At 44.2% G+C, this 15,359-nt stretch overlaps 1 protein-coding gene across 2 annotated transcripts in view; it reads right to left on the minus strand.

Annotated features, from left to right (window-relative positions):
* Positions 1-1,674: 1,674 nt before the first annotated feature.
* Positions 1,675-15,359, minus strand: part of UBXN2B (UBX domain protein 2B) — a 44,683-nt gene continuing 30,998 nt past the window's right edge. For both annotated transcript variants that reach the window (XM_040432201.1, XM_040432200.1), the window contains 4 exons: positions 14,746-14,855; positions 6,113-6,250; positions 3,458-3,619; positions 1,675-2,202 (listed from right to left, as the gene is read on the minus strand). In XM_040432201.1, coding sequence (XP_040288135.1) covers positions 2,040-2,202; positions 3,458-3,619; positions 6,113-6,250; positions 14,746-14,855 — 573 coding nt within the window. In that variant the 3' untranslated portion in view covers positions 1,675-2,039. The remainder of the gene's footprint in view (positions 2,203-3,457; positions 3,620-6,112; positions 6,251-14,745; positions 14,856-15,359) is intronic.

Here is a 15,359-nt window from a genome sequence, read left to right on the forward strand (position 1 = left end):
TATATATTAATTTTTTAATATATACACATACTTGCATACATATATAGTACATACTGGAGAAATCTGATCAGCACAAATCATAGCTATTTCCCATGATATCTCTGGGATCATGCCTCATACACTGATGGAGACACCTTTTGTAGTATTATCTCCTTGAAGAAAACATTTTGATCATTTAGAGGTACTAATTATTATTGCAATTGGAGTCCGCTGGACCTGATTGTAGGAAAAATTTCCATACCCCCAGGCTCTGTTCAAATTAATATAGATTAGCTATTATGGATCTATTTGCATAAGGATAACTTCAAATCCAAATAGAGATATTTAAAGGGGTTATCCAGGAATTTGATACTGATGATCTATCCTCAGGATAGGTCATCAATATGAGATCGGTTAGGCCAGGGGGCCAGGAGTTCCAGTGAGCGCTGGATTAATGAACTATCCTGATGTTAGGTGATCAGTATCAAATTCCAGCATAACCTCTTTAACTTATAATGCGGTCCATCAGGATTCCTGTATTAACAACAAGAATCCTGGAAATCTGACAGACTGGCAAAAATGTAAAATTCACAAAACGTCAGATGGTAGCAGCATCGTAGTTCACTCTAATAGTAAAATTCTTCTAACACAGTCATCTGCATAGGCAAAATGAGCACAGTCCCTCTGACTGCAGTCTAGAAGACACAGGTGAAGAGTGAATGTCCACACGGGATGTAATTTGTGGTGGAAAAATCTACCACAGATTTGGTAGCAAATCTGCAGCAGCAAATTAATCATCAATATATACTTGTGCCACATTTTGCTGCAGATTTTTCCCTGTGCATTTTAAAGGGTAAAATCTGTGGTGGAAATCCACAGCAGAAACCGACACGTTGTGGATTTAAAATATGCACAACGGGTCAATTGACACTATATATTTTCCCTGCAGCATGGGGATGAGATTTATTTAAATCTCATATTACCGTATGTACTGCTCTCTTACAGGACTACCTCTTAGGTCCTGAACTTCCAGCACTGATAGGATAGCATAGCATTATATTGATATATGATGCTATGTAACCCTTAGAGGTCTGGAATGTATTGTATAACAACGACATAATGCGGTCAGTGTTATCCAATACATTCCAGAACTGTAAGGGTTACATAGCCTCATAAATCAATATAATGCTATGCGATCCCGGCAGTGCTGGAAGTTCAGGACGTGACACTCACTCGTCTAAAATCAGCCTTAGGGTATGTCCACGTGAGGAGTAAATGCTGCAGATTTGCCACAAAAAAGCAAATCTGCACTTTTTTTTTATAGTACCAGCAATGAAATCTCATCCACATCCTATGAAAAAGGCCTTATGCACACGACCGTTGTGTGTTTTGCGGTACGCAAACCGCGGGTGTGCGTTCCGCAATTTGCGGAACGGCACGGACAGCCATTAATATAACTGCCTATTCTTGTCCGCAAGACGCGGACAAGAATAGGACAGGTTATAGATTTTTTGCAGACCACGGAAAGGAGCAACGGATGCGTACAGCACACGGAGTGCGGTCCGCATCTTTTGTTGAAGTAAATGGGTCCGCACTCGAGCCGCCAAAACTGTGGCTTGGATGCGGACCAAAACAACGCCCGTGTGCATGAGGCCAAAATCTGCAGATTTCAATCTTTACAATGCAGAATGTCCTAAAAATGGGAAGCAAGTAAAGAATCTCCCACCTGCAGTCATGGTCTCTATGATCAACACTCTATACTAAACAGTCTATACATGATTCCAATTTATTGCTGGATGTTCATATATGTCCTGCAACACTAAAATTCAGTCGCCTGCCATCTACATATCAGGCTTGGTAATGTAAAATTGGACGGTGTGTAAAAACTATATCATTAACTCCTAGAAAGAAAAAAAAGCATTGTAAAATACCTAAACCTCAGCCTCCACACTGATGGCTATGAGATAAGTGCATAGTCACAATAATATGTACATCCTAGTGGTTTAAGGGAGAAAATGGCACTTAAATATTTCTTCGGCTACGGCCAGCATGAGGCCCGGTTACTTCATTCTCTGAAGAATCACAGTGTTGAGTATTTCGGCTTCTTCTAGCGTCCGGTCTTCGTCTGTAAGTTCTGCGTTTGGAAATGTGGTCACCAAGACAAAATCAGTCTGTGCAAACTCGGAGCGAGCCTGGAGAATAAAATTACGTATATCCGAAATTCTGAAATGGAACAAAAAGAAGAGTTAATATATACAGTATAATACAGGCACAAATAATTGAGAAGCCTAATTGCGTAAAGTCTGCATATTGTATACAGTTATCGTGGTCAAGATGTTGATGGATTTGCCAAGGAGACAGTAATGGCATGCAATAGGGCTTTACCATCTGTATCATGCATGATATAACTGACACATAACTGAAAGAGTAACTAAACTTTTGTAGAATTTTTTGTGAATGTGTCCCTAATGTACCGGTATTTAGTATTTTTTTTTTTTTTTACACTTTTGCCTACCTAAAGCGCACGTTTCGCTGTGCCCTTAAAATCTACTTCTCTGTACAGCGCTGACTGCTCAGCGGTGCACAGATTATGGAGAACAGATTTTATGAATAGGGTCCGCAGGGCGGTGAGTACGGGCAGAAGCGCATATTGCTGCTCCTGCCTGCAGAGGTTTACTAACTCCTGGCACAGCACATGGGTACTCTGTAACCATGTGCTATGGAGCTGGAGCCCGCACCGCTCAGCTAATCCTGCCATAGCACATGGTTACAGAGTACCCATGTGCTATGCCAGGAGTTAGTAAACCTCCTGGGAGGGGGGGTACTCCCTGCGCTGCAGTCCCATTCATAAAATGTGTTCTCCATACACCTTGGAGCAGTAAGTGGTGTACAGAGAAGTAGATTTTAAGCGCAAAGCGAAACGTGTGCTTTAGGGAGGCAAAAGTAGAATAAAAATACAAAATTACAAAAACTATTATTAGGGCATTAGGGACACGTTCACAAAAAAATTATATAAAAGTTTACTTATGATTTTAAAGGGAACCTGTTAGGTTGTTTGACCTCCCTACACCGCCACCATGCCTTGCTATATAACCTGAAAATCTTTACAAACGTGTCCCTACATTTAATCAGGTTAATTAAAATATATAAAATCAATTAAAATCAACTTTTTATTTTTTTTAATGGTGCATATGTGTATGTGAATGACAAGTGGTCCACTAGCCACAGTACCCCACCAATAGGGGCTCTGCAAATCTGGCGCATGTGCTATTACCATGTACTCCCCGGGCGCATGCAGTGCACTATGCATTAACCTCAAAGCTGCAATACTGAACTCAATGGGATGCATGAACAATGTGGGATCCTCAGGACTCCCCTCTATTATCAATATACGCCTTAAAGTGCACAGGAAGGGTTTGTACCACAGAGACGACCTCTAAGACAATAACTGAACACATGCCCTGGGCTTTGCCATTACCTGTGACTGAGGTTGAATCTTTGGATGAGCCGACTTCCATCAACTAATCTAATCTGAATTTTCGTTGTTGGAACATGTTCATCCAGTTCAACCTCAGCATTTAAAAACGGCTTGTGTTCCTCTTCAGGGGATGAAGGTGTGCTGATTATTTCAGGAGTCAAGCTGAATGGCAGAAAAAAATAATTATATACGCACATAATGAAACAAAAGTTGTCATGTAGTCAGCAGTGATGTATGAATGACATGACGAAGTACATGGGGCAGGAATGGGAGGCCACTGATACGCTAGCGATGTATTATGGAGCTGTATGCTGCCTCTGTAGGGCACGGTTTTCTTCCCTAGAAGCAATGCCTTTTTACATCTAGTTTTAATGCAAGTATCTTAATTTTAAAAAATCCTATTTTGCATGCAGGACTACAATTGTATTAAACCTACTGACGTCACTGATTGGCCTTTCACGTAAGCTTTGATAAAATCGCAGTGATGTCATATGCTGTCATAACAGTGATCCCATATTCTGTCAGGGCACTGATGTCATATGCTGTCAGGGCAGTGATCCCATATTCTGTCAGGGCAGTGATCCCATATGCTGTCAGGGCAGTGATGTCATATGCTGTCAGGGCAGTGATGTCATATGCTGTCAGGGCAGTGATGTCATATGCTGTCAGGGCAGTGATGTTATATGCTGTCAGGGCAGTGATCCCATATTCTGTCAGGGCAGTGATCCCATATGCTGTCAGGGCAGTGATGTCATATGCTGTCAGGGCAGTGATGTCATATGCTGTCAGGGCAGTGATGTCATATGCTGTCAGGGCAGTGATGTCATATGCTGTCAGGGCAGTGATGTCATATGCTGTCAGGGCAGTGATCCCATATTCTGTCAGGGCAGTGATCCCATATGCTGTCAGGGCAGTGATGTCATATGCTGTCAGGGCAGTGATGTCATATTCTGTCAGGGCAGTGATCCCATATTCTGTCAGGGCAGTGATCCCATATTCTGTCAGGGCAGTGATCCCATATTCTGTCAGGGCAGTGATGTCATATGCTGTCAGGGCAGTGATGTCATATTCTGTCAGGGCAGTGATCCCATATTCTGTCAGGGCAGTGATCCCATATTCTGTCAGGGCAGTGATCCCATATGCTGTCAGGGCAGTGATCCCATATGCTGTCAGGGCAGTGATCCCATATGCTGTCAGGGCAGTGATCCCATATTCTGTCAGGGCAGTGATCCCATATTCTGTCAGGGCAGTGATGTCATATGCTGTCAGGGCAGTGATGTCATATGCTGTCAGGGCAGTGATGTCATATGCTGTCAGGGCAGTGATGTCATATGCTGTCAGGGCAGTGATCCCATATGCTGTCAGGGCAGTGATCCCATATGCTGTCAGGGCAGTGATGTCATATGCTGTCAGGGCAGTGATGTCATATGCTGTCAGGGCTGTGATGTCATATGCTGTCAGGGCAGTCATGCCACATGCTGTCAGAGCTGTGATGTCATATGCTGTCAGGGCAGTGATGTCATATGCTGTCAGGGCAGTGATGTCCTATGCTGTCAGGGCAGTCATGCCACATGCTGTCAGAGCTGTGATGTCATAGCAATGATATCATAAGCTGTCTTCTGCTTCTCGATAGGTATTAGCTGTAAAAACATTGCAGCATAATAAATTATCTTGGAGCAGCAATGACTAAGACAGTAGCTGAAAGGAAGCATGAAAGTATGAAAAAAAATAAAGAAAAGTCTGGAGTAACAGATTACAGAAGTGTAAAAGCTTGCACTTCAGTCAAAAACTGCTTAAAGGGGTTGCTCCATCTCGCCAGTACTATGGCAAGAGGTGACTAAACGCCGACCACAAGGTGGCCGGGAAACAGTGGAGAGGACCGGTGCTCTGCAATGCAATGGGAGCCTGCTCCGCTGTTTCCCGGCGCTTAGTCCCATCTCGGCTTAGCAACAGCGAGATGAGACAACCTCTTTAAAAACACTAAATGATAGTACTGCATAAAATATACAAGTATATACTAGAAAAATACATTTTTTTTGGTCTGTTACGCTACCATGGACTGATGATACAAAAAACAGCACCCAGATATTATACCACCACTTGCTGAAGAGTTTTAGTATGAGCTAAGGTACTACTGGGGCAATAAAAAGGAAGGGTTCAGTCTGGACGGTCCTGCAGTATTTCCATACCATAAGCTTGCTTAGAAAGCAGTGCAGGGCAGGATGGGACATACTGTATAGCCGGAGTAGGTAAATGCCACAAGCAAAGTATCCAAGGTGCCGAAAAATCTGCTACTGGGATAAATAAGGAGTGAGCTCCGGCTCTTAAAATGTATATGAACATGACTATTCGTAATATATAGGCCCCATCAGTGGTGGTGAAGTGCCCATGACTACCTACCTTACTTGTGTGACACAAGGAAGTTTTTACCTATTAGTCTTTGCATACTGTATGTTTGAACCCAACTTAGGGAGGAATGCTCGGAAGCTTATCTTCGGTTTCAGATTCATGTTTGCAATGAACATCAGTTCTGCGTCTACGTTTGGTATGCCTTATACCAATAAAGCTTAGTTTATCGCTAAAAGTCAATACGAGCAAATACAATAAACTGTATCAAGATCACAACATCTGAAGTGAAATAAATTACTTTTATACCTTCCAAGTTTTTTGCCCTCACCACTAAAGGCCTTGAATTTTTGCCTTGGTTTAAGATATTCTTGGTCTTGATGGTCTTCCATGTCTAAGCGGACTTGACCTCCATGTACCATTCGCTGCAGTTCGAAAGGAATTTCCCTAAAATATAACAAACACATTATATATCGTAACAGTTTTCTTTAATAGTAGGCCTGATATCTTTACATATGCTATATCACAATCAGGGAATGAGGGGTTGGCCCGATTCCCGTATTGATGACCTATCCGATTCCTGGCACCCTCACCGATCGGCTGTTTGAAGAAAACACATTGCATTTACAGTCCGTCTACTGAAGTGAATGGGGCCGTCTTCACTACTGCGCTCAGCAGGGAGGGGAAGCAGCGCTCCAGACTCCTTGTTAGAGAGTTCAGCAGGGGTGTCAAAATAAAATCCTGGGGGGAAGCATATTGGGGATTTTTTTTTCTGCTTAAAACATACAGAACCCAAAAGAACAAATCTCTGCACAGACACAGACAGCAGAGACCCAGAATATATATATATATATATATATATATATATATATTGGCTTATGACAGCTCCCCCGGGTTGTATTAGGGCACCCAGAGACGTCTCAGAAGTCCTTGAGCATGAGGCCTCATGCTGCCAGCTATACCTGGTGGGTAGCCAATCGGGAGGCCGTATGGTGGCCCGTTTCCATCTCATGTCTATGGCCAACTCTACATATGACAATTCACATAATGAACGCTACATTTCACAGAGCACAGATTAGCACTTTCATCTTACAAAATTGGCAAAAATGTTGCTTTAAAACACACAATTTTACATCGTAGTACAATAACTGGAGCATTACTAAATGGTGCGGCCGGCCTGGAGTGAATGCACAGCAGTCTATTATGGACAAGTTAAAAAGTACAATCCAATATAGTGTACCTTCCCTGTACTTTATCGCTTGGCTATAATATCCTGCTGTGCCTTCACTCCAGACCCCTCCCAGGGGCTTATTAACCCTATCCTGGAAGGAGGGGAGCAATGTTAGGCTACTTTCACACTAGCGTTTTGGGCGGATCCGTCATGGATCTGCAAAAACGGATCCGTCACAATAATTCAACCGCATGCATCCGTCATGATCTGTAACGTATTATCTGTAACATAGCCAAGACGTTTTTTTTATTGTGCCAGATTGTGTCAGAGAAAACAGATCCGTCCCCGTTGACTTACATGGTCTGTCAGGACGGATCGGTTTGGCTCAGTTTCGTCAAGCGGACAGCAAAATGCTGGAGGCAGCGTTTTGGTGTCCGCCTCCAAAGCGGAATGGAGACAAACTGATCCATTCTGAGCGGATCCTTTTGCATTCAGAATGCATTAGGGCAAAACTGATCCGTTTTGGACCGCTTGTGAGAGCCCTGAACGGATCTCACAAACGGAAAGCCAAAACGCCAGTGTGAAAGTAGCCTTATTTACATGGGACTGTATGTTGGAGAAGCTAATAGGAGGGGGTGGTTATTTAAATGGGACTGTATGTTAGAGAAGCTGACAGGATGGCGTGGTTATTTGCATTGGACTGTATGTTGGAGAAGCTGATAGGAGGGGGTGGTTTTTTATAATGGGACTGTATGTTAGAGAAGCTGATAGGAGGGGGTGGTTATTTGCATGGGACTGTATGTTGGAGAAGCTGACAGGAGGAGGTGGTTATTTACATGGGACTGTATGTTGGAGGAGGTGGTTATTTACATGGGACTGTATGTTGGAGAAGCTGACAGGAAGGGTGGTTATTTACATGGGACTGTATGTTGGAGAAGCTGACAGGAGGGTGGTTATTTGCATGGGAGTGCGACCTCTGAGCATGGGAATACCAATGTTCACTAAGTGAGCGATACATCCGTGGGTGTGCATACCATATGGTCAACCTGTGCAGCTGCTTGAGGGCCCATTCTATTCATTAATTTCAATGTGAGGAGCTGAGAAAATTAATGTAATACCTTAAAATGAAAAGGGTTCTGCCATAAACGACTTCTCACAGGAAATTCTCTAGCTCTATTCCTCCTTGGATTTTTTTTTTCTCACATTTACCTACATTGCTGGAATTGCGCTGATTCTGTCAATCACACATTGTTGGTCTAGCAAAAGGATAAGCCATCAATTTCAAATCCTGGAAAACTCCTTTACATCTGCCGTTCTAAGAATTTCAGGGTTCATGTACATGACTGTTGTTGTTTTGCGGTCAGCAAATTGCTGATCCGTAAAACACAGATACCAACCGCGTGCATTCTGCATTTTGCGGAACGGTACGTTCGACCCATAACAGAACTGTCCTATCCTTGTCCATAATGCGGACAATAATAGGACATGTTTTATTTTTTTGCGGAACTGACATGCGGACACGGAATGCATATGGAGTCATTTCTGGGGGGGGGGGGGGGGGGGGTTTGCAACCCCATTGAAAAAGTGCATGGATCCGCATACGGGCCGCAAAAAAAACAGAACGGACATGGGCAAAAAAAACGCAATTAGACTTACCGGTAATTCCGTTTCCTTGAATCTACCATGACGGCCCACAATGAGATTGACCCTTGACCTCTGTAGGGGCAGGAACACATAGAGAGTTTAAATTCCCCCCACCCGTCCACCTCCTCAGTGCTTTACAAATTACCCGAAAGGTGGAACAGAAAGTAAAAGGATATTGATTCATACCCCTAAACTCATTATTATTTTTTTGATAATATATACACACACACAGCACTGTGTTTTTGTTTTCTTTTGTTTTTTTGGGATGGGAATAGTACAGGCCGTCATGGTGGATTCAAGGAAACGGAATTACCGGTAAGTCTAATTGCGGTTTTTCCATTTCATCCACCATGACGGCCACAATGAGAGGTAACAAATGACTAAGTGGGTGGGGATATCGCCTGTAAAACCCTCCGGCCAAAAAGAGCTTCATTCGAGTCCGGAAGATTAAGACGATTGTGTCTTACAAAGGTATTTGCGCTTGACCAGGTTGCAGCCCTACAAATCTGGTCAAGCGAGACACCTCCTTTTTCAGCCCAAGAGGAGGCCGTGGCCCTAGTGGAATGGGCTTTAATGTTACCCGGACTGGGTTTGCCCTGTATCCTGTAGCAACACTCAATGATGGATCTGATCCATCTAGCTAAGGAGGATTTAGCTAACTTCTTCCCCTTATTACTTCCTGAGAATTGTATTAGGAGATTATTATCTATCCTAAATGCTTTGGTAGACTCAAGGTATTGAATGACGGTATTTCTAACGTCTAATAGATGCATCTTATCACTTGACCCTACAATTTCGGACCTAGTGATAGAGGGTAGGAAAATTTCTTGGTCCCGGTGGAAGGATGAGACTACTTTAGGGAGGAAACCTGGGTCGAGCGTTAGGCGAATGTGATTTTCACAGATTTGGAGATATGGTTCCTTGCAAGAAAGGGCCTGAAGTTCTCCAATACGTCAGGCTGAGGTTATTGCTATCAGGAAAGCAGTTTTTAGGGATAGATGCTTTAAAGAAATATCTGACAGCGGTATGAATGGAGGTTTTGTTAAGCCTTCTAGGACGATGTTTAAGTCCCAAGTTGGAGCTCTGGATTTTAGAGTGGGTCTTAATCTGGTTGCTGCTCTAATGAATCTCCTGATCCATCTGTGATTGGCTAGGCTGCAGTCGTAGAAGGAGCTGAGAGCCGATATTTGTACTTTCAGAGTACTAGGTCTCAATCCTAATTCCAAGCCACTCTGAAGGAAGTCCAGAATCTTATTGATCGGAGGAGAGGAGGTGTTCGGGTGATCAACCCCTGACCAGGAGCAGTATTTTTTCCAGATCTTTAGGTAGATGGAAGATGTCACTTTTTTTCTACTGGCCCTGAGTGTGAGAATCACTTTATCCGAAAGGCCCTTACTCTTTAAGGATCCAGGCTGCCAGTCTGAACATTCCTGGGTCGGGATGAAGAAGAGGGCCCTGGACTAGTATGTCTCTCTGAAAGGGAATCTCCCAAGGATCTTCCAGCGACAGCTGTTTCAGAGTAGAAAACCAACTCCTCTTTGGCCATATGGGGGCTATTAGGATGAGAGTGGTTGGTTCTCCTAGGAGCTTCTGGATGACTCGAGGTAATAGAGGTATTGGGGGAAATGCATAAGCTAGTTTCCATCTCCATTGTATTGACAGAGCATCTATTGCCCACGGTCCGTCCTCTAGATTTAGGGAGCAAAAGCACTCTACCTGAGCATTTCTTCTGGAGGCGAATAAGTCTATTTCTGGCTGACCCCATCTTTCCGATATCCTCTGGAAGATTCTTCTGTTCAGGGACCATTCTCCTGGATCTATTCTCTCTCTGCTCAGGTAGTCTGCCACTGTGTTTTCGCATCCTTTTAAGTGGACGGCGGAGAGTGACAATGTGTTCTCTTCTGCCCAGGAGAAGATTCTCTTTGCCACTGCACCCAGTAAGCGTGACCTTGTGCCTCCTTGGCGTCGCAAGTATGCGACCATTGTGGTATTGTCGGACAGTATCTTTAAGTGTTGTCCTTTTAATAGGTCTTCTCCTTTTGTTATTGCCTCGAGGATGGCGTACAGTTCTCTGTAATTGGATGATCTTCTTTTTATATCTTCTGGCCAAGTACCCTGTAGAAGATGGTCTCCTATTTTGGCTCCCCAGCCCTCGAGACTTGCATCCGTTATTACTTGAACAGCCGGATGGGTCCGCCACTGTAGACCTCCAAGTAATCTTCTTTTTTCTTTCCACCAATCTAAATCCGTCTTTACGGACTGTGGAATCCATATACTTCTGTCCAAGTTTACCTGTTTTCCGTCCCATACTCTTAGAATCCAACTTTGGATTACCCTTGTGTGGCTTTGGCACCAGGGCACCGAAGGTATGCAGGCGATTAGGCTTCCTAGTAGACTCATGGCCCTTCTGATGGAGCATCTGTGGGAACTCTGAAACATTCTGACTTTCTCTATCAGCGCCGCTGTTTTGTCCTGAGGAAGAAAGGTTTTTAACAAGGTTGAGTCCAGTTCTACACCTAGGAACCTTATTCTTCTGGATGGAATAAAAGAGGATTTTTTTATGTTTATGATCCAACCCAGACTTCTTAGAATTTATGAAAATCTTTGAGTTGCTGATAGATTTTCTGCTTCTGTTCTGCCCAGAATTAGGAAATCGTCGAGGTATGGGATAATTGTTATACCCTCCCGGCGAAGATAGGCCACCATCTCTACCACGACTTTTGTGAAAATTCTGGGTGCCGAGGAGATGCCAAAAGGAAGGGCGACATATTGAAAGTGGTGGATCAAACCGTCCATCCCTTTTAGTGCAAATCTTAAGGACTTCTGAGAGAGATGATGAATAGGGATATGGTAGTATGAGTCTTTGAGGTCGATTGACGACATAAACGCCCCTTTCTGGATCAGAGGAATTGTGGATGGGATGGTTTCCATCCTGAACTTCCTGTATAGAATGGATCTGTTTAAAGGCTTTAAGTTTATTATGGTTTAAAGGGACTGGTCTGTTTTTTTTTACTAGAAAGAGGTTGGAATAGAATCCTCTCCTTTCTTCTAGTACTGGGACCCTTTGAATTAAACCTAGATCTAGGTCTTGGACGCCCTGCCATATTTTTGGAAGTTCTGCTCTGTTCTGGGCTGAGATACAGAATCTTCTTGGGGGGACTGATGTGAATTCTATCTTGTAGCCTTGGGAGACTACATTTAGAACCCAGGGATTTGAGGTGATTCGTTCCCAAGAAGATAAAAAACTATCAGTCGCCCCCCTACTCTGGCGTCATTGCTGTTTATTCTGTCTGTTTTGGGGATTGAGGATGAAGCCTCTCCCTCTTCCCCCTTTAGGATAGCTCCATCTGCCAGTTTTTCCTTTACCCCTGTAAGATCTTTGCTGGGGCTGAAACTGACGAAAGAGCTTCTTTTTAGTTTCCCGGTCTTCCGGAAACCCTTTCTTTTTATCTGATGCTCCTTCTAGAATTTTATCTAGAGTGGGACCGAAGACAAATTCCCCTGAGAATGGGATAGAGAAGAGTTTGGCTTTGGATGCTTTGTCCCCTGACCAGGCTTTCATCCATAGAGCCCGCCGGGCTGCATTAGAGAGAGCAGCGTCTTTGGCTGAAAAACGGATGGATTCCGCAGAGGCATCTGCTAAGAATGCTGTGGCGGATCAAAGGAGAGGGATAGAATCCCTGATCTCTTCTCTGGAAGTTTTGTTTTTTAGGTGTTCGTCGAGCTCACCTAGCCATATATACATAGCCCTGGCTACGGATGTTGCTGCAATATTTGTCTTAACTCCGAACATTGCTGACTCCCAGGATCTTTTTAGGAGCCCGTCCGCTTTTCTATCCATTGGATCACCCAATTAAGAGGAGTCCTCAAAGGGTAGAGCGGTTTTATTTACCACCATGTCAACCTTAGGGGTCTCATTATATAATTTACATTCCACTGGGTCAAAGCAGAGTCTATTCCTAAACTCTTTGGGGACTCCTAGCCTCTTCTCTGGATCCGACCACTCCTCCATGATCATTTCCCATATGTTTTCGTTTATGGGAAAGATAATGGAAGTTTTTGATCTAAGACCCCCAAACATCTCATCCTGGACAGTACGGGGCTTAGGGGTATCCTCAATTCCCATTGTGGACCTGACAGCTCTTAGTAATTCCTCCATCTCATCTGAGGAGAAAAAATATTTTTTATCTTCCTCCATAATTTCCCCTTCTGACAAGGGATCCTCATTAGGTATTTGTCTAGATGTAACGGAGGCTTCTTCTATATCCTCGGCATCAGATGAGGAGATAACGGATAGTTTGCGTTTCTTGGGAGGGTTGGGGTTACTAGCGGGAGCTGACATAGTGGCCAAAGAGGATTTGATCTCATCCACAATGAAGGTTTTCATTTCAGAAAGAATATCTGGTTGCTCTTCTTTCCATATTTCTGCTGTGCAGGGTCTGCACAACCTTTTTTTGTAATTTTCGGGGAGCCTTTTAGAGCACGCACTGCATTTTAAGAGTTTAACTTTAGTTTTGGACTCTTTGCTGCCCTGGAAGTGAGGAAGCAACCAGATATACCGCAATTAGTATTCAAATATAAAAATGAAAAAATTTGAAATACAACCCCCCCCCGGAGGGGACTCACGGTACTGATGGCCGAAGGATCAGAGCCTTCCTGGCAGGGAGTAGGTGCTTCAGACATTGCGGTGCTTGCAGGCAAGGGCTGACTGAAACCGCGATCCTTTTGAATCCTACCCCGGCGTCTGACGTCATCAAGCAGCGCCCCGGCTGACAGGGTGTGCCTGCGCCGCACCAGCCTCCTGAAAGGTATGTGCGCCGCACGGCCCGCCTCCTAAAGCGCTCCATGTGCCGCAACTACTCCCCCAGCCGGTCACATGCTGCAGTGAAGGAGGACGCCAAGCGCAGCGCACGAGACACCTCGTGAAGCCGGCACTCCAGACTGCTTCCCGGAAGAAGGAAGGAGGTCTGAAGGTAAGGAAGGACCGCAGGCCTCAGCATGAGCCGAGACGAGGGTCCTTGTTGCTCCATGCTGTCTAGTCTTAGCCCATGCTGCAGGAGGACAGCAGGAGATTCCTGTAAAAGAATAACGATACTACCCTCCTGGAAGGAGGGCTCTCTGCACATGTTGGCCCCTGTAGGGGCAGGAAAGCACTGAGGAGGTGGAGGGGTGGGGGGAATTTAAACTCTCTATGTGTTCCTGCCCCTACAGAGGTCAAGGGTCAATCTCATTGTGGGCCGTCATGGTGGATGAAATGGAAAATACGTTTGTGTGCAAGAGCCCTTAGGAAGAGACTTTGGAGTACAGATCACTCATATAAAACTGAATAGCAGAATCCTTTAAAGGGAACCCGTCATCAACTTAATCCTGACATCACTGAGGGCAGTATAAAATAGTGACAGAAATGCTGATTTCAGCGGTGTGTCACTCATCAGCTAAAAGTAAGTGGTTGCCGAGAACCAGCATCATAATCATTACAGCCCGGGCCTGGAAAAGAGTCAAATCTACCTGAGAAGAGTCATGGTTATTCCTAATCTCCTGCACTCACCTATCTACTGATGATTGGCAGTTCTCTCCTAGAGAGAAAGCGAGAAAACTAGGTAGAAGACTGTCAGTCATCAGCAGGTGGGCGGGAATTTATGAATAACCATGACTCTTCTCAGGTGGCCAGGACTCTTTTCAAGGCCTGGGCTGCAATAATTATGAGGCTGGTTCTCGGCAACCACTTACTATTAGCTCATGAGTGACACATCGCTGAAATCAGCACGTCTGTCACTACTTTATACTGCCCTCAGTGAGGTAAGCATAAAGTTGATGACAGGTTCCCTTTAAAGTAGGTTTCTCCTGCTAACAGCATTTATGACCTCTCCACAGGACTACTCCATACACTTCTGTAGGACTGATAGAGCACTGTCTATGTCAGCCCCATGGAGAGGTGGACAGATATGTGCACTACTGCTCCAATCAGAAAGAGAACCCAGGGAGTTGTGTTCTTGGGATCACTGGGGGGTAACAGGGGTCTAAACCCTGATGATTAGACATTTATCGCCCCATGGATGGGGGAAAAATGTTATTTGTGAGATATCCTCTAAGTCAGATTTGTATGCAGAATTAGAAAGAAAGTTACCCTCTCTTAACAGATTCCAGAAATTGAGCATTGACCGGATCTCTGTAGGTTCGAAGCTCTCCGTCGTCTAAACTAAAGCCATTGCTCCACAGTTTCAGCAATATTTGCACCTGCCCAAAAAAATGATACAATAAAGTATTACAATCCAAACTCGTGCAACGGCTTTTAGAAATGTGTCAGGAGCAGTACAGTGGTTATATTTACACATCGACGCCATAATGTGCCTTCGATAAAGAAAGCTACCGTACAATATTAAGAACACTGGCTTCTTATTTGCTTTTGTAGATTTGTGGACTTTCACTGTTAGCTTCTCTAGATCTAAGTCAAAGTTCATGGACAATGAGAAGCACGGGCATGAGAGCAGAGAGGATTACCAATGTGTGGCAGAGGGACAGGCGGATGCCCTTGAAATGGTCCATCAGCCTTGACATAACAATCCGTGACGCATTTGAATGATAAGAGCGATATGTAATAACATGCATAGCAAGGCAATGATGAAACAGTCTGACAATAAAGCAACACATCAAAAGGTTTCACCACTAAGACCAAGCGCATTAGTAGGTTACCTTGTGACAATGTTATTCCAGCAGTTTGTGCCATTATTCTACCTGTTG

Source organism: Bufo bufo, chromosome 5 (assembly GCF_905171765.1).
Source record: "Bufo bufo chromosome 5, aBufBuf1.1, whole genome shotgun sequence".
In the NCBI taxonomy this organism is placed as follows: domain Eukaryota; kingdom Metazoa; phylum Chordata; class Amphibia; order Anura; family Bufonidae; genus Bufo; species Bufo bufo.